General features: G+C 40.7%; 2 protein-coding genes and 1 non-coding gene across 8 annotated transcripts in view; 1 reads left to right on the forward strand and 2 right to left on the reverse strand.

The window, feature by feature from the left end:
* Positions 1–22321, reverse strand: part of SENP7 (SUMO specific peptidase 7) — a 183558-nt gene that overhangs the window by 118040 nt on the left and 43197 nt on the right. For all 6 annotated transcript variants that reach the window (XM_053565518.1, XM_053565522.1, XM_053565521.1 and 3 more), the window contains one exon: positions 7021–7118. In XM_053565518.1, the coding sequence (XP_053421493.1) occupies positions 7021–7118 (98 nt within the window). The remainder of the gene's footprint in view (positions 1–7020; positions 7119–22321) is intronic.
* On the reverse strand, positions 10393–10497 carry LOC128568235 (U6 spliceosomal RNA). Its single transcript, XR_008375056.1, has one exon. It is a non-coding gene; the product is annotated as a U6 spliceosomal RNA (small nuclear RNA).
* On the forward strand, positions 13083–13313 carry LOC128567909 (heat shock factor-binding protein 1-like). Its single transcript, XM_053565523.1, has one exon. The coding sequence runs from the start codon at positions 13083–13085 to the stop codon at positions 13311–13313; it is 231 nt and encodes a 76-aa protein (XP_053421498.1).

The following is a 22321-nucleotide window of genomic DNA, read 5'->3' on the forward strand; positions in this document are numbered from 1 at the left end:
ACAAAAAAATAGCCAGGCGTTGCGGCGGGCACCTGTAGTCCCAGCTAGTGGGAGGCTGAAGCAAGACTTTTGGGCTTAAGCAAGTCTCTTGCCTCAGCCTCCCAAATAGCTGGGACTACAAGCGCCCACTGCAAAGCCTGGCTATTTTTTTGTTACAGCTGTCACTGTTGTTTAGCTGGCCTGGACCAGGTTCAAACCCGCCAGCCTCGATGCATATGGCCAGTGCGGAAACCACCATGCTACAGGCACCAAGCCAGAGAATGGTATTATTAAAAAGTAAAAAAACAATAGATGCTAGTGTGGGTACAGAGAGAGGAATGCTTACACATTGTTGGTGGGACTGTAACTTAGTACAAGCTCTGTGGAAAACAGGTCAAAGAACTAATAGACCTAACATTTGATCCAGAAATGCCATTACTGGGTATCTGCTGAAAAGAAGTCATTTTGTCAAAAAGATATATGCACGTGAATGTTTATTGCAGCACAATTCACAATTGCAAAGATGTGAAATCAACCCAAGTGCCCATCAATTTGTGAGTAAATTAACAATATGTGGAAGATATATACACACATACACATACATACAGATACCACAGGGTACTGCTCAGTCATAAAAAGAAATGAATTAATGTCTTTTGCAGTAATTTGGGTGGAACTGGAAAACATTATCCAAAGTGAAGTATCTCAGGAATCGAAAAACAAACACCATGCATACTCTCAAATAATTCGGAACTGACTGATGGGTACCCATGGGCACTGAGAGAAGAAAAAATCCCTGGAAATCAGGATGGGAGATGGGATAGGATGGAGTGGTTAAAATCTACCCGTCAGGTACAATGAACACTATTCAGGTGATGGGCACACCAATAACCCCGATGTAAGCATTATAAAAGCTATCCATGTAACAGTAACATTTATAACCCCTTAATATTTTGAAATAAAAGACAAAGATTCAGTTAACATTAAAAAAAAGACCCACAGTGAGATATTTTATCACCCCCATTAGAATGGTTATCAAATAAGAGAAAAAATAACTATTGGTGGCAATGATGCAAAGAAAGGAGAGCACTTACACACTATTGGTGAAAATGTAAATTAATACAGCCATTATGGAAAACAGTATGAAAGTTTCCCAAAAAACTAAAATAGAACTACCATATAATCCAGTAATGCAACTACTAGATATATATCCAAGGAAAAGAAAAAGGTGTATCAAAGGGATAACTGCACTCCTTGTTTACTGCAGCACTGTTCATAATAGCTACAATTTGCAATCAACAAAATGTCCATCAACAGATGAATAAAGAAAATATGATACACACACACACACATACATACATACACATACGTTGGAATACTATTCAGCCATAAAAAAGAATGAAATTCTGGTGGCACCTGTGGCTCAAAGGAGTAGGGTGCCAGCCCCATATGCCAGAGGTGGTGGGTTCAAACCCAGCCCCCGCCAAAACAAAAAAAAAAAAAAAAAAAAAAAAAAGAATGAAATTCTGTCTTAGATGGCAACATGATGAGTCCGGAGATCATTATTTTAAGCAATGCAATTAAGCAAGGAAGATAAATACTGCATATTCTTTCTCACACCTGGGAACTTCTTTTTTGTTTTGTTTTGTTTTGTTTTGTTTTGTTTTTGAGACAAAGCCTCAAGCTGTTGCCCTGGATAGAATGCCATGGCATCACAGCTCACAGCAACCTCCAACTTCCGGGCTGATGCAATTCTCCTGCCTCGGCCTCCCAAGTAGCTGGGACTACAAGTGCCCACCACAGCACCCAGCTATTTTTTGGTTGCAGCCATCATTGTTGTTTGGCGGGCTTGGGCTGGATTCAAACCTGCCAGCTCAGGTGTATGAGGCTGGCACCTTAGCCGCTTGAGCCTGAACACAGCCCTCCAATCTAGCTGGAATTTTGTGTCTGTCAAGCAGGCATCTCTCCTTCTTCCTCTTTTCCTGATCCTTCCTTGCCTCTAATATGTACAGTTCTACCCTCTACTTCCATGGGCTCATTTTGTTTTTTTTGTTTTATTAAATCATAGGTGTGTAGGGCGGCACCTGTGGCTCAAGGAGTAGGGCACCAGCCCATATGCCAGAGGTGGTGGGTTCAAACCCAGCCCTGGCCAAAAAAAAAAAAAATCATAGCTATGTACATTAATGTGATCATGGGGCATCATACACTAGCTTCATAGACTGTTTGACACATTTTCATCACACTGATTAACATAGCCTTCCTGGCATTTTCTTAGTTATTGTGTTAAGACATTTACATTCTACATTTACTAAGTTTCACATATACCCTTGTAAGATGCACCGCAGGTGTGATCCCACCAATCACCCTCCCTCCGCCCACCTCACCCCTCCCTCCTCTCCCTTTCCCCTTTCCCCTATTCTTGGGTTATAACTGGGTTATAGATTTCATGTGAAGGTGAATATGGTTAACTATAATTTATTTTATATTTTCATAAAGCTACAAGAAATTTTGGATTTCATAACACCAGGGAATGATAAATATTTGAGGTGATTAAATGGTAATTATACTGATTTGATTGTTACATATTGCTTATACAAATCAAAATATCACTGTGCATCCCATTGATATGTACATTATTGCATGTCAACTAAAAAGAAAAATAAAACAAGTCAGAAATAATACGTTGAGGACAATGATTAGTGAAAGAAAATATTATCTTCTAAGTTTATACAAAAAAGGGGTTATGTGGGAAAGCAGGTTTTTAATCCTATCAGCCTAGCTTATTTTACAAGGATGCTGGCACATAAACCTATAAATGCCAATGGAATTAAGATTACCAAAAATGGCAGGGCATGGTGGGCTCACGCCTGTAGTCCTAGCACTCTGGGAGGCTGAGGCGGGTGGGTTGCCTGAGCTCACCTGTTGGAGACCAGTCTGAAAAAGAGCAAGATCTCAGTCTCTAAAAATAGTTGGGCACTGTGGCGGGCACCTGCAGTCCTAGCTACTAGGGAGGCTGAGACAAGAGAATCACTTGAGGGCAAGAGTTGAAGGTTGCCATGAGGCCATGGCATTCTACCAAGGATGACAATGTAAGACTCTGTCTCAAAAAAAAAAAAAAAAAGATTGACAAAAATGTGAGCAGAGGGCAGCGCCTGTGGCTCAGTGAGTAGGGCACTAGCCCCATATACTGAGGGTGGCAGGTTCAAAACTGACCCCAGTCAAACTGCAACAAAAAATAGCTGGGTGTTGTGACGGGTGCCTGCAGTCCCAGCTTCTTGAGAGGCTGAGGCAAGAGAATCGCCTAAGCCCAAGAGTTTGAGGTTGGTGTGAGCTGTGACGCCACGGTACTCTACTGAGGGCGATAAAGTGAGACTCTGTCTCTAAAAAAAGAAAAATGTGAGCAGAGACTCAGGAACCTACTGTATTTCTCCTTAGACAAAGAGTTCAGTATGCACTAAGTGTCGGTGGTGACTTTACAGAACCACCTCGATCAGTAAGAATTGACTTACCATACTTGGAAAAAAAGTTTTAGTCTAATTCAATAACTGCTTAGCTTGCTTAACTTCTGATAGTGGTTTTTAAAATTTAGTGTTGCTAAAATCATCCAGGAAGCATATTTATTTCATAGTTTTCTCAGGCCTCATTCTCAGATATTCTGATTTAATAGGACAAAGATGAGGATAAAAATCTTTACATTTAGCTAGCAGAATTCATAATTCAGGTACAAGCAGTCTGATCTTTGAGAAACACTACATAACTGAAATGGTGCTGCTTTCAAGTTATAAGGATATTTTTGGTTTTGTTATAAATCGAACCCATTGAAATTATTAATTAGACAGACATCACAAACCACCCATATTTCAAAAACATCATTGTGTTTGCCCAACCTAGTTGGTAACAGGAAGACACTAAAATTTTTTTTTTTTTTTTTTTTGAGACCGAATCTCACTTTGTCATCCTTGGTAGAATGCCATGGCATCATAGTGCAGAGCAACCTCAAACTCTTGGGCTCAAGTGTCTCACTCTCCCAAGTAGCTGGGACTATAGGCAACCACCACAATGCCCAGCTATTTTTTAAAGACAGGGATCTCACTCTTGCTCAGTCTGGTCTCAAACTCCTGAGCTGAGGCAGTCTACCCACCACAGCCTCCCAAAGTGCTAGGATTACAGGTGTGAGCCACCGCGTCCAGCAAAATGAAGCAATCTTAAATGTATGTAAACCTTTCAAAAAATGTAATGGATTTAATTAAAAAATTTGGATACATCAGAGCTGGTTGTTTAAGGAGCATGGATCCTTCCCCTAATCTCCCTTCTTCCTCCTTTCTTGATATGTTATAAGCCTATTCCCCCTTCCCCTTCTACATTGATTGGAAGCTCTCTAAAGCCCTCAGCAGAAGCAGATGCTGGCACCATGTTTCTTATACAGCCTGCAGAACCATGAGCCAAATAAATCTCTCTTCTTTATAAATTAAAAACAATTTTTTTTTTTTTATTCCTGGATGGGAGTAGGGTCTCACAACTTTAATCCTAGCACATATCCTAGCACATATGTAATCACTTGAGGTCAGGAGTTCGAGACCAGCCTGGGCAATATAGTGTGACTCTGCCTCTACAAAACATGGAAAAAATTAGCTGCATGTGATGTGCACCTGTTGTCCCACCTATTAAGGAGGCTGTGAAAGGAAAATCACTTGACCCCAGGAGTTTAAGGCTACAGTGAACTATGATGGCACCACTGTACTCTACCCTGGACAACAAAGTAAGACTCTATCTCAATAATTAATAGATAGATAAGTAAATAGATTCTTTTACTTCTAGCATTCCTTTTCTCAAATCAAACATAATTTTTTATGTAAAGGGATTTTTTTGTTTTTTTCTTTTGAGACAGAGTCTCACTCAGTTGCCCTGGGATTGAGTGCCATGGTAGCTCACAGCAACCTCAAACTCTTGGGCTGAAGCAATTCTCTTGCCACCAAAACGCTCAGCTATTTTTTAGAGACAGTGTCTCACTCTTGCTCAGCATAGTCTTGAACTCATGAGCTCAGGCAATCCAACCACCTCGGCCTCCCAGAGTGTTAAGATTACAGGCATGAGTCACTCCACACAGCCTAATATGAAGTTTTAAACAAATCAAGTCTGCAAACTGACTTTGTGGTTGTTCTAAAAATCAAAGCATCAGGCCAGGCCCGGTGGCTCACACCTGTAATCCTAGCACTCTGGAAGCCGGAAGCAGGTGGACTGCCTGAACTCACAGATTCAAGACCAGACTGAGCCAAAGTGAGACCTTGTCTCTAAAAAACTAACCAGGTGGGCAGCGCCTGTGGCTCAAAGGAGTAGGGCACCGGCCCCATACACCAGAGGTGGCAGGTTAAAACTCCGCCTCAGCCAAAAACTGCAAATTAAAAAAAAAAAAAAAAAAAAAGCCAGGCATTGTAGCAAACACCTGTAGTCTCTGCTACTCAGGAGCTAAAGCAAGAGAATCGCTTGAGCTCAAGATTTTGAGCATTTTTTTCACTGGTTTGAGGTTGCTGTGAACTATGAAGCCACAGCACTCCACCAAGGGCAACAAAGTGAAACCTATCTAAAAAAAAAAAAAAATTAAAGCATCATCAAAGCATCTTTTTTTTTTTTTTTTTTTTTTTTTGCATTTTTTGGCCAGAGCTGGGTTTGAACCTGCCACCTCCAGCACATGGGGCTGGCGCCCTGCTCCTTTGAGCCACAGGCACTGTCCCATCATAGCATTTTTTTTATTATTATTATTATTTTTTGAGACCAAGTCTCACTACATCACCCTCAGTAGAGTGCCACACCATCACTGCTCACAACAACCTCAAACTCTTGGGCTTAAGTGATTCTCTTGCCTCAGCCTCCCAATAGCTGGGAGTACAGGCGCCCGCCACTACGCCAGCTATTTTGTTGTTGTTATTGTTGTTTAGCAGGCCTGGGCCGGGTTCAAACCCTCCAGCCTCAGTGTATGTGGCTGGTGCCCTAACCACTGAGCAACAGGTGCTGAGCCATAGCATCTTTACTTTTTTTTTTTTGAGACAGTGTCACTTTGTTTGCCCTTGGTAGAGTTCCGTGGCTTCACAGCTCACAGCAACCTTAAACTCCTGAGCTGAAGTGATCCTCTTGCCTCAGCCTGCCGAGTAGATGAAATGACAGGCACCCACCACAACACCTGACTATTTTAGCACACTGCCATGTTTTCTATTTTAGCATAGTGAATGGAAAGATAATGACAATAATAAAGCAAAAATTATAATTACCGGAAATTGACACATATTTAGAAAACCAAGTGCCTGGCATGGTGGCTCATGCCTATAATCCTACCATTCTGGGAGGCTCAGGCAGGTGCCTATTATCCTAGCTAGCACTGGACTGCTTGAGCTCAGGAGTTTGAGACCAACCTAAGCAAAAGTAAGACCCTGTCTCTATTAAAAATAGAAACACTAACCAAGTGTTGTGGTGGACACCTGCAGTCCCAGCTACTCAGGAGGCTGAAGCAAGAGGATCACTTGAGCTCAGGAGTTTAAGGTTGCTTTGAGCTATGACACCATGGCATTCTAGCCTTGGGGCAACAAAAGTGAGATTCTGTCTCAAAAAAAAAAAAAAAAGAAAAGAAGGAAGAAAGAAAACACAATATACCTTTTGATTGTAAAACAACAACTTTCTAATCATTTACTGATGTCTAATTCTAAAATGCTCTACATTCTTTTCCAAAACAAATTCAATTGCAATTGAATGTTCCAGCATTTTTTTCACTGGTGACCACAAATGCTTCAAGCAGATGCTCATCAGTCTATGTATGACTCTTGTATTATCAGTAAAAAGTTTATCAAGATGTTCCAAATGTACAAAACCAAGGAGTTAAGATGACTTAGAGTCACAGAAAGAGCTTAGAAGTAATCTTAGAGGATACTGAGTTCAACTCTTCTATTTTAAACTTGTGGTAATTCAGACTCAAAGAACTGAAATGAATCATCCATGGTGACACTATACACAGTATAAGCCCATTCAATGTCACACACACGTCTATCTTACCTTTCTGGTGATAACTTGGAAGTGACAGTGCACCCATGGACAATTTTTTTTAATTTATGATCTCGAGAGATGACTTTATTTCTTAAGCTTCTTTTCCACTAGAAAAAAAAGTGAGATTTTTATAATAAATATAACAAGATGACAAAAGGCTCCCAAAATGTTCTCTTTATTTAGAAGTTTAAGATAAATAGCCAAATTCATAGCAGTTCACAGAGAAAAAAATAATAAGTGCAATCTACAGAATAGCTTGCTCCTTTGCAACTAAAGAAATATAAGTCCACCAAAATATATTAAGAAGGTATTTCTAAATCTCAAGGTAAGTTTAGTCAGGAAATCAACACACTGAGATTCCAAAGCTTAAATAACTATGAAAATATGAAATGCATTTAAAGGAATTAACAAAAATTATCATGTGCAGGTTGAATAGGGCCTATGATTCTGAAATAATTGCATTTATAATAATTGGAAGAGATTAAAATGGTTTCCTATGAATTGCTACATGAAAAACATTAGAGATGAGCCAGACACCTTACTACCAGGGTTTAGATTAAATATGATTAGAAAAATATGGTTAAGGCTCGGCACCCATAGCACAGTGGTTACAGCGCCAGTCACATGCACTGAAGGTGGCAGGTTCCAACCCGGCCCAGGCCAGCTAAACAACAATGACAACTGCAACAAAAATTAGCCAGGTGTTGTGGCTCTAAAAATAGCCTCTAAAAATAGCTGAGCACTGCGGCAGGCGCCTGTAGTCCCAACCACTTGGAAGGCTGATACAAGAGAATCGCTTGAGCCCAAGAGTTTGAGGTGGCTGTGAGCTATGATGCCACAGCACTCTACCGAGAGTGACAAAGTGAGACTCTGTCTCAAATTAAATAAACAAATAAATAGGGTGGTACCTGTGGCTCAAAGGAGTAGGGCACCAGCTCATATGCCAGAGGTGGTGGGCTCAAACCCAGCCCCGGCCCAAAATAAACAAACAAACAAAAATAATAATAATAAATAAACAAATAAATAAAAATAGGCTGTAGGAGAGAGAAAGAAAGGGAGAGAGACAGAAAAGAGGGGAAGGAAAGACGGAAGGGAAGGGAAGAGGGAGGGGAAGGGAAAGAGGGGAAGGGAAGGGAACATCATTTACACTAGTGAGTCCTAGACTATGAACTTAGTATAAGGGCAGGGAAGGGAAGGGGAGGGGAGGGGAGGGGAGAAGAGCGAAGGACAGGGGGGAAAGAGAAAGGAAGGGAGGAAGGGAGAGAGGAATAACAAAAAAAAAAAAAAATTACTGGTAATTCCATTCATATGAAGTACCTAAAATAGTAAAATTTACATAAAGTAGAATGATGACGGCCAGGAGTTGCTAGAGGGGACATTGGAGAGTTATTACTTATGAACAGAATTTCAGTTTTTCAAGATGAAGACTTCTGAAGACAGATCATGGTGATGGTTACTCAACAATGTAAATATACTAAATGCCACTGAACCATCCCCTTAAAAATGGTTAATACAATACATTTTATGTTATGTGTATTTTATAACAACTTAAAATAATTTTCAAAAACTAAAAATTTTTGGGCTGGAGGTTGAGCGTAGTGGCTCACGCCTATAATCCTACCACTCTGGGAGACCAAGGTGGGTGAATTGCCCTGAGCTCAGAGGTTCAAGACCAGCCTGAGCAAGAGCAAGACTCCATCTCCAGAAATAGGCAGGCATTGTGGCAGGAGCCTGTAATCCCAGCTACTTGGGAGGCTGAGGCAAGAGGATCACTTAAGCCCAAGAGTTTGAGGTTTCTGTGAGCTATAACACCATAGCACTCTACCAAGGACAACAAAGTGAGACTCTGTCTCAAAAAAATAAATAAAAATAAAGTAATTAAAACTTTAACAATTTCGAGTAATAAAAAAAAAACTCCACTGTCTTGAATATGATAGCCCACAATAAGCATTGTCTTATGATGCAGGCATTAATTCGTTATCACCACAGCCCTATATGGTATAAAAACACAGCACTCAGTAAGAAGGAAGCGAAGTTCAGAGAATAACCTTGCCCAATTGAACCCAAATTTGACATAACAGCTTATGTTCTCCAATGATCTAATCCTAAATTGTACAAATTTTCAGAAATCCTTGTTATCAGTATTTCAACTTAAACACATCTGTCACTCATTTCATTACAAAATGTAAACTTATCAATATAACTAGATTAAAAATACAGTAAAACCTCTCTCTGTAAGTTGACCACCTAAGGGACTGGAACAAACTGGTCAACGTACAGAAGTGGTCAATATAAGGAGCTAAGCCTACTGTACCTATAACTGTCTATGGTGCATGTCCAGTCTATGGAAATTGGGTCAACTTAAGTGGTCAATGCAGGAAGGTGGTCAATTAGAGATGTTCTACTATATTTACAAAATAGTGGAATGACTAGTTCTTGAGACTAGATTTCTACAGAAAAAAAAAAACATTATTCCTACCAAAAAGGAGAGGGGCTACAGCACTTAAAAAAAAGGAAAGAAAAAAAAAAACACAATGAGATAAACTAAAGATAACAGATCAGGAAAGGAATTGACTAAAATGTTTTTTGTTTTTGATACAAGAGTCTCATTCCACGGCCCTGGGTAGGGCCATGGTGTCATCATAGCTCACAGCAACCTCAAGTTGGGCTCAAGCGATCCTCTTGCCTCAGTTTTTCTATTTTTAGTAGAGATGGGGTCTCACTCTTGCTCAGACTGGTCTCAAACTCCTGAGCTCAAGCAATCCACCCACCTCGGCCTCCCAGAGTGCTAGGATTACAAACATGAGCCACCACACCCAGATTAAAATGTAATTAACTTTGAATAACAATAAATTGTATTAATTTCTATCTCTAGGTCTACCATTATCTAAGGGTAACCTGGAGTATATCTAGAGGTATTATTGGGGGGGAAGGGGGGAATTCACTTCAATTTTGATCGGTTCCTTATATTTAATATCACACCAAAATATTTACTCTTTTTTTGCAGTTTTGGCAGGGCTGAGTTTGAACCCGCCACCTCCAGCATATGGGGCCAGCGCCATATTCCTTTGAGCCACAGGTGCTGCCCAATATTTACATATTTTTAAATGGGATTATAATTTCAGACTAGATAATAATTTGTATTTTTCATAGTAACAATTCGCAATTCATTTAGACTATAAACCTTTTATTAAATCATAACTGTATACACTGATGCATTTATAGGATACAGTGTACTGATTGATATACAATTTCAAATGCTTATATCAAACTGATTAACACATCCATCACCTTGCTTACTTATTTGTTATGATAAGACAATTATACTCTTTTCTTAATGGTTTTGAATGTACCATTGTATTATGCACATTAGGTGAGGACAAAAATATGGAACACTTCACAAATTAGCGTGCAATCCTCAAGCAGGGGCCACACTAATATTCTCTGTATTATTCCAATTTTAGTATATGTTCTGTCCAAGCGAGCGCTAGATTATTAACCTATTATAAGCTATCTCTAAAAGAAATTTCTCTATTAAGAAATTGACTTGGGGGCGGCGCCTGTGGCTCAGTCGGTAGGGCTCCGGCCCCATATACCGATGGTGGTGGGTTCAAACCCGGCCCCGGCCAAACTGCAACCAAAAAATAGCCGGGCGTTGTGGCGGGCGCTTGTAGTCCCAGCTACTCGGGAGGCTGAGGCAGGAGAATCGCTTGAGCCCAGGAGTTGGAGGTTGCTGTGAGCTGTGTGAGGCCACGGCACTCTACCAAGGCCATAAAGTGAGACTCTGTCTCTACCAAAAAAAAAAAAAAAAAAAGAAATTGACTTGGTGCCCATAGCTCAGTGAGTAGGGTGCCGGCCACATAGACTGAGGCTGGTGGGTTCGAGCCTAGCCCAGGCCTGCTAAACAACAATGACAACTGCAACCAAAAAAAATAAATAAATAAAATAGCTGGACGTTGTGGTGGGTACCTGTAGTCCCAGCTATTTGGGAAAGCCCAAGAGTTTGAGGTTGTTGTGAGCTGTGATGCCACAGCACTCTACAGAGGGCAACACAGTGAGACTCTTTCTCCAAAAATAATTAATTAATTAATTAATTAAAAATCAGGTAACAAAGAATTCTCCCACAATTTGGTTATGAATAGGACTTTATTCTACATATTTTGAAAGCTATCTGATCACACAGCTCACGCCTGTAATCCCAGTACTCTGGGAGGTCGAGATAGGTGGATTGCCTGAGCTCACAGGTTTGAAACCAGCCTAAGCCAAAGTGAGACCTCATCTCTAAAAAAAAAAAAAAAAAAAAAAAACAGCTGGGCATTGTAGCAGGCACCTGTAGTCCCAGCTACTTAGGAGATGGAGGCAAGAGAATCACTTGAGCTCAAGAGTTTGAGGTTGACGCCATGGCACTCTACTAAGGGTCACAAAATGAGACTCTGTCCCCTGTCCCCAAGAAACAAAGACTGTGATAAGTAAAATTAAGTATTCTATAGGAACTCGACAAAAATTTTTGACAACCAAAGCAGTTAACTAGAGATAACTATTAAAAGAGTTAATGTAAATTTTCTTGGACATTAGCCAGACATGGTAGCATGCACCTTGTGAATAGTCCCAGCTATTCTTGAGGCTGAGGTGAGAGGATGTCTTGAGCCCAGTAGTTTAAAGCTGCAATGAGTTATAATTGTGCCACTGCACTCTAGCCTGGGCAACACAGTGAGATTCTCATCTTAAAAAAATTAAACAGGGGCAGTGCCTGTGGCTCAAAGGAGTAGGGCGCTGGTCCGGTATGCTGGAGGTGATGGGTTCAAGCCCAGCCCCAGCCAAAAACCGCAAAAAAAAAAAAAAAACTAAATGGGCTCAGTGCCTGTAGCACGGTGGCTATGGCGCCAGCCACACACACCAAGGGTGGCAGATTCAAACCTGGACAGCTAAAACAAGGGCAACAAGAAAATAGCTCAGTGTTATGGCGGGTGCCTGTTGTCCTAGCTACTTGGGTGGCTCAGACAAGAGAATCGCTTAAGTCCAACGGTTTGAGGTTGCTGCGAGCTATGACATCACAGCGCTCTACCAAGGGCAACACAGTGAGTCTCTGTCTAAAAAAAAAAAAACTAAATAAATTTCTTGGACATAATCGACTCTGCATGCAATTGTGGTGTTCCAGAACTCAAGTCAGCACCTTATTGGATATTTAAAAAAAGTTAAAGCCACCTCCTAAGGAAATTACTGACTTTGGTCACATCAGCTTATCTCTGTTACAGCTTACTGCAATATAGAAGAATGATAATTTTCCAACTAATTGAGATTACTGGTCAGGATTTAACATTTATGTCAAAATTTCAAGTCTGCTGACTATTCATCTGATTTCCAAAGTAAGCAACATATAATGCCAACACAAAAATTACTTACAAATGCTAAAATTTTCTGTTTACCAATTTCTTTTTTGTTTTTTCTTTTGAGACTGAGTCTCACTTTGTTGCCGTGGGTAAAGTGCCATAGCATCACAGCTCAAAGCAACCTTAAACTCCTGTGCTTAAGTGATCCTCTTGCTTCAGCTTCCCAAGTAGCTGGGACTACAGGCACCCACCACAACGCCCAGCTAATTTTTTCTGTTTTTAGTAAAGAGAAGGTCTTGTTCTTGCTCAGGCTGGTTTTGAACGCCAAAGCTCAAACAATCCCCTCACGTCAGCCTACCAGAGCGCCAGGATTAAAGGCCTGAGCCACTGCACCCACCTGTTTACCAATTCCTGTGGAACTACTAGATGAACGGGGCAAGGGAATCAAGAAGAACTAAACAGCTTGGCACCAGTAGCTCATGGTTAGGGCGCCAGCCACATACACCCAGGCAGGCAGGTTTGAATCTGGCCTGGGCCTGCTAAACAACAATGACAACTACAACGAAAAAGCAGCTGAGCATTGGGGCAGACGCCTATAGTCCCAGCTACTTGGGAGGCTTAAGCCCAAGAGTTTGAGATTGCTGTGAGCTGTGATACCATGGCACACTACCAAGGGTGACACAGTGAGACTATGTCTCAAAAAAAAAAAAAAAACTGGCCGCCAAGCTAGGAACCGGGGAGATGGCCGAGACTGACCCCAAGACCGTGCAGTATCTGGCCTCGGTGGTGCAGACCCTCCTGCAGCAGATGCAAGATAAATTTCAGACCATGTCTGACCAGATCATTGGAAGAAATGATGATATGAGTAGTCGCATTGATGATCTGGAGAAAAACATCGCAGACCTCATGACACAGGCTGGAGTGGAAGAGCTGGAAGGTGAAAGCAAGATACCCGCTTCACAAAAGAGTTGAAGGTTGCTAATTTACACTGAAATCTGGAACACCTTTTTTCCAAGCCAAGAGAAGATTGAATGGCTTTTTGCAACTAACTACTATGTGTAGACAGGTTTTATATTATAAAATGTGTGTTCTTATCACATACTATATGGTTAGTTTTTAGAGTGATTTACCCCCTAGTTGCTTGAACATGGTATCTTTATATCTTGGACCTTGGTCAGTTAAGCTATTAATTATTAAACACTAAAACTTTGGCAGTTCCTACAAAAAAAAATTGTCAAATTTTTTAGTGTATTTTTGTGAAGTCATTTTTTTCCTGCCATTCCTGTTATAGTAGTTGCTCTTTGGTAAAAGGCTGTATAATTTTTTTAATTAAACAGTAAATCCTTCCGTCGTAGTTAGCCCTGGTGAAGTGAGACATGGGTAGAGTTTAGGGTTCTTCGGTTCTCAACACAAAGTGACCGCAGCTAACACAAGACAGTGTGTTGGCAATACTTTTCAAAATGGCTAAAAACATTTAAAAATTGTTTATTAACAAATATCTGTCACTGCTTTGTGCCAAAACTCAGAATTAAAGTTCCTGAGGTCAGATGCGAAAGTCAATGAAAAGTAATGACCACCACTTTCCTGTGTTATAACTTAGTTAAAATACAGAAAATAACAGAATAGCCTGATGTCATGAGGTGTTCATTTGTTAGAGTTTTGCATGAGATTCTGATACTTCAGTGGGACCCTGCATAACCATCTACAATGGTTATAAAATATCTGGCAGGATTTTAAAAGTGTTACTCCATCTTTTCTTTGAGTGAAATAGAGAAAAGAGCTAAAGAGACATATTAAGTCTGCCAGTTGCTTGGCTAAAAAAATAATAAATGGTTGATGCAGAGGCTCAGGGTTTTAAGAAGTACTCTTTGACAAACTATTTCTTACCAAAATTCTTGCAGAGTAACAGTTTCATTATTGATCATGGAAGGCGGGAATAATAACTCTTGCCCCTCAAAAACGCAGTGTCCAGTAGGCCAGGCCCAGAGATCAATACTGATGACCTGGAAGGCGATCCACGTGATTGTCACCACAGAGTGATTTTATACAACAAAAACTAGAGAAATTGTAAAACTTGAGGAATGGTATGGTCCTTGATAGAGGGAAACTCTTGATGAAAACAGCAGATTTTTTCCCATATGGCCAGTCTTGATTACATTGCAAATATATGATAATAGGAAATAATTTGTTCTATTTATAAGTTATATGAGGAACAAAAAAGATTGAGGCGTTTTTATAATAAAATGAATTCACCACTATTACTACCCAACTATAAAACCTCCTTTGATGGGTCCAGTCATTATGCTGCAGGGTTTAGCCCCTAAATGTCTCTCTCAAGCTGACTGTGACCAGACTACCTAAAACCTGAGGGCAGGGTGGCGCCTGTGGCTCAAGGAGTAGGGCGCCGGTCCCATATGCCAGAGGTGGTGGGTTCAAAACTAGCCCCGGCCAAAATCAAAAAAAAAAATAAAACCTGAGGGCAGGATTTATTGAGAGCCTCATAAATGGCAAATGGAAATGATGTTGCTGGTTGCCATGGTAGGAGAGTCAGGGCGTGAGCAGGAGTTGGCTTCCTGATATAACAGGTTTCAAAGGCAGCCCCCCACCCCCAACCAAAAATACCTGCTGTGAATAAAGGGCCTGAAATCCTGCTACTGAAAAAAAAAAAAGAAGAAGAACTAAGCACTAAATTGTAATGAGCACTGACTCCAGGTGAATGACAAGTATATGAGGAGAATGGAGTGAGATACTACACACTTCTTTACAGTTTATATTTCTTGTAACAATCATGTGTCACTTTTATAATTTTTTTTTTTTTTTTTTTTTTTTTTTTGTAGAGACAAGAGTCTCACTTTTATGGCCCTCGGTAGAGTGCCGTGGCCTCACACAGCTCACAGCAACCTTCAACTCCTGGGCTTAAGCGACTCTCTGGCCTCAGCCTCCCAAGTAGCTGGGACTACAGGCGCCCGCCACAATGCCCGGCTATTTTTTGGTTGCAGTTTGGCCGGGGCCGGGTTTGAACCCGCCACCCTCCGTATATGGGGCCAGCGCCTTACCGACTGAGCCACAGGCGCCGCCCCTATAATTTTTTTTAAAAAGCAACAAATCTGGGGCCATGCACAGTGGATCACACCTGCAATCCTAGCACTTTGAGAGGCCAACACAGGAGGACTGCTTGAAGCCAGAAGTTTGACAGCCTAAGTAACCGCTAGATCCCATTATTACAAAAGAAAAATAGAAAACAAAAAATTAGCTGGGCATGGTGGCACACATACCTACTCAGGAAGCTAAAACAGAAGAATTACTTCAGCCGAGAAGCTTAAGTTGCAGTGAGCTGTGAAAACATCACTACCCTCTAGCCCAGGTGACAGAGACCCTGCCTTGAAAAATAAAAGGCAGTATATTGTTTTAAACTTGACTGAACAAAACAATTTTTAGAGAAGATAATGTTCACAGTTAAAGATATATTTTCCTCTTTCTTTGAAATTACTTTTTTTTTTTTTTTACTTTATTAACTTTTTGCATACACCCTTTGCTGCAAGCCACTTCCTCAACTTCTTTTTGAAAAAAGGCAGGATATAAATTAAGTTTTATATTAGTAAGATAAGTCAATACTAAAGTAGCAGCCTCTGGGCCGGGCACAGTGGCTCACACCTGTAATCCCAGCACTCTAGGAGGCCAAGGCGGGTGTGTTGCCTGAGCTCACAAGTTTGAGAACAACCTGAGCAAGGGCAAGACCCCATCTCTTAAAAAATAGCCAGGTGCTGTGGTGGGTACCTGTAGTCCCAGTTACTTGGAAGGATGAGGCAAAAGGATCTCTTGAGCCCAAAAATTTGATGTTGCTATGCACTATGACACCATGGCATTCTACCAAGGGTGACCAAGTGAGACTCTATCTCAAAAAAATAATTAAAATAGCAGCCTCCAGCTACAACAAAAATAGATCCATAGAAGAAAAATATAGGATGACAAGAACAGAAGAGCCCCAAGATTAAGCTGTTTTTCATACTACAATTCAGATTTGTGAGTATCAAATTGAGTAATTAATGTTTTTCTTTTCTTTTTTTTTTTTTTTTTTAGTGAGATAAGAGTCTCACTATGTTGCCTTCAGTAGAGTGCTGTGGTGTCACAGTTCACAGCAATCTCAAACTCTTGGGCTTAAGCAATTCTCTTGCCTCAGCCTCCCAAGTAGATGAGACTACAGGCACCTGCCACAAAGCCTGGCTATTTTTTGGTTTTAGTCAGCCCAGGCTAGATTTGAACCCACCAGCTTAGGTGTATGTGGCTGTCACCCTGGCCACTGAGCTACAGGCACCGAGCCTTTCTTTTTCTTTTTTTGAAACTAAAACTAACTTTTGTGTATAGAATTTCAATTCAAGATGATAAAAAAGTTCTGCTGATAGATAGTGTTGATGGTTGCACAGTAATTTGAATATGCTTAGTGGCAATGAATTGTATACTTAAAAATACAATTATTTAAAAGTTATTTAAATGGACTGGGCACAGTGGCTCAGGCCTGTAATCCTAGCACTCTGGGAGGCCAAGGTGAGTGGATCGCTCAGGAGTTCCAGACCAGCTTGAGCAAGAGTAAGACCTTGTCTCTACTAAAAATAGAAAAACTAGCTGGCATCTGTGGTAGATGCCTGTAGTCCCAGCTACTCAGGAGGCTGAGGAAAGAGGATAGCTTGAACCCAAGAGACTGAGGTTGCTGTAAGCTAGGCTGATACTGTGGCACTCTACGGAGGACTACAGAATGAGACTATGTCTCAAAAAGAAAAGAAAAAATGGATGACAAACCTTTTGAAAATAGAGAAAGACAAGGAGAATAACCCCTTTGGGGCATCTGAGTTGATTTATGTCACTTCTACATGCAAGTATTTGTATAAGGTTCAAAGGCATTCCAGGTTTTCTAGGATAGCCGATTCCTACCTATAAGTTTTACTAAGAAGCAAATTATATCAAGGAAAATTCAAAGCACCAATGATTGACCTTCTACCACAGAGTTGGAACGTTGCATCTCAAACTCTCTACTTCAGATAAATTCATTGTGGTATGGTTTGAGATAAAGTCATTGTTTATGATATGTGGGGGGGGGGAATTATACTAAATGTATAGGCTAAAATTATACAGATCCTAAAAGATAATGGGGAATAATAGCTTTACAACAGAAAAAAACACTAATGAAAAGGCTCAAAAAAATACATAAGTAAAAATGAAAATAAAAACACTCAATACATAAAGCCTTAAAGACACACACACAGGAGAAAATTGTAAAACCTTGAACATTTGTTATATATATATATATATATATATATATATATACTTTTTTTTTTTTTGTAGAGACAGTCTCACTTTATGGCCCTTGGTAGAGTGCCATGGCCTCACACAGCTCACAGCAACCTCCAACTCCTGGGCTTAAGCGATTCTCTTGCCTCAGCCTCCCGAGTAGCTGGGACTACAGGCGCCCACCACAACACCCGGCTATTTTGGTTGCAGTTTGGCCAGGGCCGGGCTTGAACCCACCACCCTCGGTATATGGGGCCGGCGCCTTACCGACTGAGCGACAGGTGCCGCCCTGTTATTTATATTTTTAAAAATAAAAAAGATCACTATGTTTGTGTGCTAACCACTTATTAGATTCTATTTTGTGGTGGACATAGATGATTATGTTTGAGCTTTGTATTTTGTGAAAACCTAAATGAAGAATTCCAAAGAGAAAAAAAAAAGAACACTCAACAACTGGGATTAGAAAGTTATTTGAATACTCAAGTAACTAGGATTAGAAAACAACCAAATTGAAAAGAAAATACAACTACCTCTACTTCATATCCTCTCAGGATAAAGGGCATATGTTTAAAACACACATACTAATATCACAGTTTTTGTTTTTGTTTTTTGAGACAGTCTCACTATGTCACCCTTGGTAGAGTGCCATGCTGTCACAGCTCACAGCAACCTCCAACTCTTGGGCTCAAGCAATTCTATTGCCTCAGCCTCCCAAGTAGCTGGGACTACAGGTACCCACCACAATGCCTGGCTGTTTTTAGAGACAGGGTGGTATTGAACCCATGAGCTCAGGCAATGCACCCACCTCGACTTCCTAGATGGCTAGGATTACAGGCGTGAGCCACCACACCCGGCCCTAATTTCATAGTTTTTAATTATGATACTATGACACTCCAAAACACTCTTGTGTTTAGATGAAACACTAAAAGCTTTTCTTCTAGGATAAGGAACAAGACAAGGAAGCTGGGCAGCACGTGTGGCTCACTGGGTAGGGCGCTGGCCCCACATACCAATGGTGGCGGGTTCAAACCCAGTCCCGGCGAAACTGCAACAAAAAATATAGCTGGGCAGTATGGTGGGCACCTGTAGACTCAGCTACTCAGCAGGCTGAGGCAAGAGAATTGCCTAAGCCCAAGAGCTGGAGGTTGCTGTGAGCTATGATGCCATAGTACTCTACCGAAAAAGATAAGGAAGCCAATTTTTGCCACTTATAGAATTGGAAGTTCTAGCCCACATACTATGGGGGGGAAGTAAAATAAAAAACAACCAAATTGGAAAGAAAATACAACTACCTCTACTTCACATACAGCATGGATCTTACATATAGAAAATCCTAATGATTCCCCCTTCAAAAAAAATAAATTAAAGTTAATAAACTACATCACCAAAGCTATAGGATACAATATCAACTGGCAAAAAATCAATATTATTCCTATATGATAGCAATTAAAAATCTAAAAAGAAGTTTTTCTAATTCTATTTACAATTCTTATTTTATTCAGTAAGAATAAAATACCCAACAATCAATTTAATCCACACAGTGTAAAACTTCTATACATAATCTAAGAAATTGAAAGAAATTTCTGAGTTTTGAGCTCAGGCAATCCACCCCCCTTCAAAACATAATCTAAGAAATTGAAGAAACTCTAAATAATTGGAAAGACATTACAAGTTTATGTATTGAAAAAAAGAGACTCAGACTAGCTAAAGCAATCCTCAAAAATAAGAACAAAGGCTCAGTATCCATGGCTCAGCAGTTAGGGTGCCAGCAACATGCACCGGGGCTGATGGGTTCAAACCCAGCTCAGGCCTGCTAAACAACAATGACAACAACAACGACAACAAAAAACAGCTGGGTGTTGTGGCAGGCACCTGTAGTCCCAGCTACTTGGAAGGCTGAGGTAAGAGAATTGCTTAAGCCCAGGAGTTGGAGGTTACTGTGAGCTGTGAAGCCACAGCACTCTACCTAGGGCAACATAGTGAGACTCTGTCTCCAAAAAAAAAAAGAACAAACTCATAAGACTTACATTTCACAGTTTCAAAACTCATTAAGAAGCTAAGGTAATCAAAACATTGTGGTATTGGAAAAAAGATAGACATATAGATCAATGTAATAAAACTGTCTAAAAATAAATTCAAGTATTGATGGTCAATTTATTTTCAACAAAGATGCCAAAACCATTGCTGAGAAAAGAGTAAACCTTTAATAAATGATTCTATTTAATAGAACAACTGAATACCCACATGAGAAAGTACAAGGATGGACTTGCCACATATCATATTTAAAAATAAACTCTAGGCCGGGCACAATGGCTCATGCCTGTAATCCTAGCACATGGGAGGCTGCAGCTGGTGGAATGCCTGAGTTCACAGGTTCAACACTAGCCCAAGCCAGAGTAAGACCTCATCTCTAAAAATAGCCGGGCATTGTGGAAGGCCCCTGTAGTCCCAGCTACTTGGAAGGCTAAGGCAAGAGAATCTCTTGAGCCTATGATGCTGCAGCACTCTACCAAGAGCGAAAAAGTGAGACTCTGTCTCAAAAAAATAAAAAATAAAAATAAAAAAACTCTAAAAAATCCCAGGCATGGTGGCTCATGCCTATAATCCTAGCACCTAAAGACCAAGGAGGCGGATTGCTCGAGCTTAGGAGTTCAAGATCAGCCTGAGCAAGAGCAGAAAAACAGAAAAACTAGCCAGGTGTGGTGGCACATGCCTGTAGTCCCAGCTACTCAGGTAGCTGAGGCAAGAGGATCACTTGAACCCAGGAGTTTCAGGTTGCTGTGAACAACCATGATGTCACCATACTCTACCCAAGGTGACAGAGTAAGAGACTTGGTCTCAAAAATGAAGAAAAATGAACTCTAAATGGATGAAAGGCCTAATTATAAGAGCTGTATCTATAAAGTGCTTAGAAGAAAACATAGCAGAAAATTTTCATGATTTGAAATTGGCAATGGTTTCACGGATATGACTCCAAAATCACAAGTAAAAAGTGAAAAAATAAATAAATTGGATGTTATTGAAATGAAAAACCTTTATTCATCAAACGACTCTATTAAAAAGTGAAAAAACAACCTGCAGAGTAGGTTGGCAAACAATATAGCTGATAAAAGGATGGTATCCAAAAAAAAAAAACTCTTACCATTTACCAAGAAAAAGACAAAGAAAATTAAGAAATAGGCAAAGAACTTGAAGAGACATTTCTTCAAAGAATATATACAAACAAAATGAATTCAGTAAAATTTTAGAACACACAACCAACATAAAAAAATCAGTAACTTTTCTACACAGCAATAACAATCCAGCTGAGAATCCAATCACCTTCACAATAGCCACAAAAAAAAAAAAGGTACCTGGAATAAATTTAACCAAGGTGAAAGATCTCTACAAAGAAAACTACAAAACAGGCTCAGCGTCTATAGCTCAGCAGCTAGGGCACCAGCCACATACACAGGAGCTGGTGGGTTCAAATGCAGCCCAGGCCTGCCAAACGACAATGACAACTACAACCAAAAAAAAAATAGCTGAGCGTTGTGGTGGGCACCTGTAGTCCCAGCTGGGAGGCTGAGGCAAGAGAATCACTTAAGCCCAAGAGTTTGAAGTTGCTCTGAGCTGTGATGCCTCGGCACTTTACCAAGGGTGACGTAATTGAGATACTGTCTCAAAAAAAAAAAAGAAAGAAAATTACAAAACACTTACTACAAATGAAAAACATCCCATATTCATGGATCAGAAAAATTAATATCATTAAAATGACAACACTACCCAAAGCAACCTGAGTCAATGCAATCCTTATTAACCCTTCCTGATCCTACATAATGACATAATCCAAAATAATGATTTTCCTGTTCCACAAAAATGTTGGAAGACGGGAGGCGCCTGTGGCTCAGTAAGTAGGGCGCCGGCCCCATATGCCAGGGGTGGAGGGTTCAAACCCAGCCCCGGCCAAACTGCAACAACAAAAAAAAAATAGCCGGGCGTTGTGGCGGGCGCCTGTAGTCCCAGCTGCTCGGGAGGCTGAGGCAAGAGAATCGCATAAGCCCAAGAGTTAGAGGTTGCTGTGAGCCGTGTGACACCACGGCACTCTACCCGAGGGTGGTACAGTGAGACTCTGTCTCTACAAAAAAAAAAAAAAAATGTTGGAAGACATCTACAACTTTTTTTTTTTTTTTGAGACAGTTTCACTTTGTTGCTCACTTTGTAGAGTCTTGTGGCATCACAACTCACAGCAACCTCAAACTCTTGGGCTCAAACCATCCTCTTGTCTCAGTCTCCTGAGTAGTTTTTTTTTTTTTGTAGAGACAGAGTCTCACTGTACCACCCTCGGGTAGAGTGCCGTGGCGTCACATGGCTCACAGCAACCTCTAACTCTTGGGCTTACTCGATTCTCTTGCCTCAGCCTCCCGAGCAGCTGGGACTACAGGCGCCCGCCACAACGCCCGGCTATTTTTTTGTTGCAGTTTGGCCGGGGCTGGGCCTGAACCCGCCACTCTCGGCATATGGGGGCGCCGCCCTAGTCTCCTGAGTAGTTGAGACTACAGGTGCTAACCACAATACACAGCTATTTTTAGAGAAGGGGGCTCACTTTTGCTAAGGCTGGTCTCAAATTCCTCAGTTCAAGCAAAACACCCTCCTGGGCCTATAGGTATGAACCACCTTACCTGGCCTCCAAAACACTTTTTGTTGTATCTATT

This window comes from Nycticebus coucang, chromosome 16 (assembly GCF_027406575.1).
Source record: "Nycticebus coucang isolate mNycCou1 chromosome 16, mNycCou1.pri, whole genome shotgun sequence".
Lineage (NCBI taxonomy): Eukaryota > Metazoa > Chordata > Mammalia > Primates > Lorisidae > Nycticebus > Nycticebus coucang.

Bases quoted from the DNA above. Each gene is read 5' to 3' on its own strand.
- LOC128567909 (XM_053565523.1), top strand. From the start codon at position 13,083: ATGGCCGAGACTGACCCCAAGACCGTGCAGTATCTGGCCTCGGTGGTG.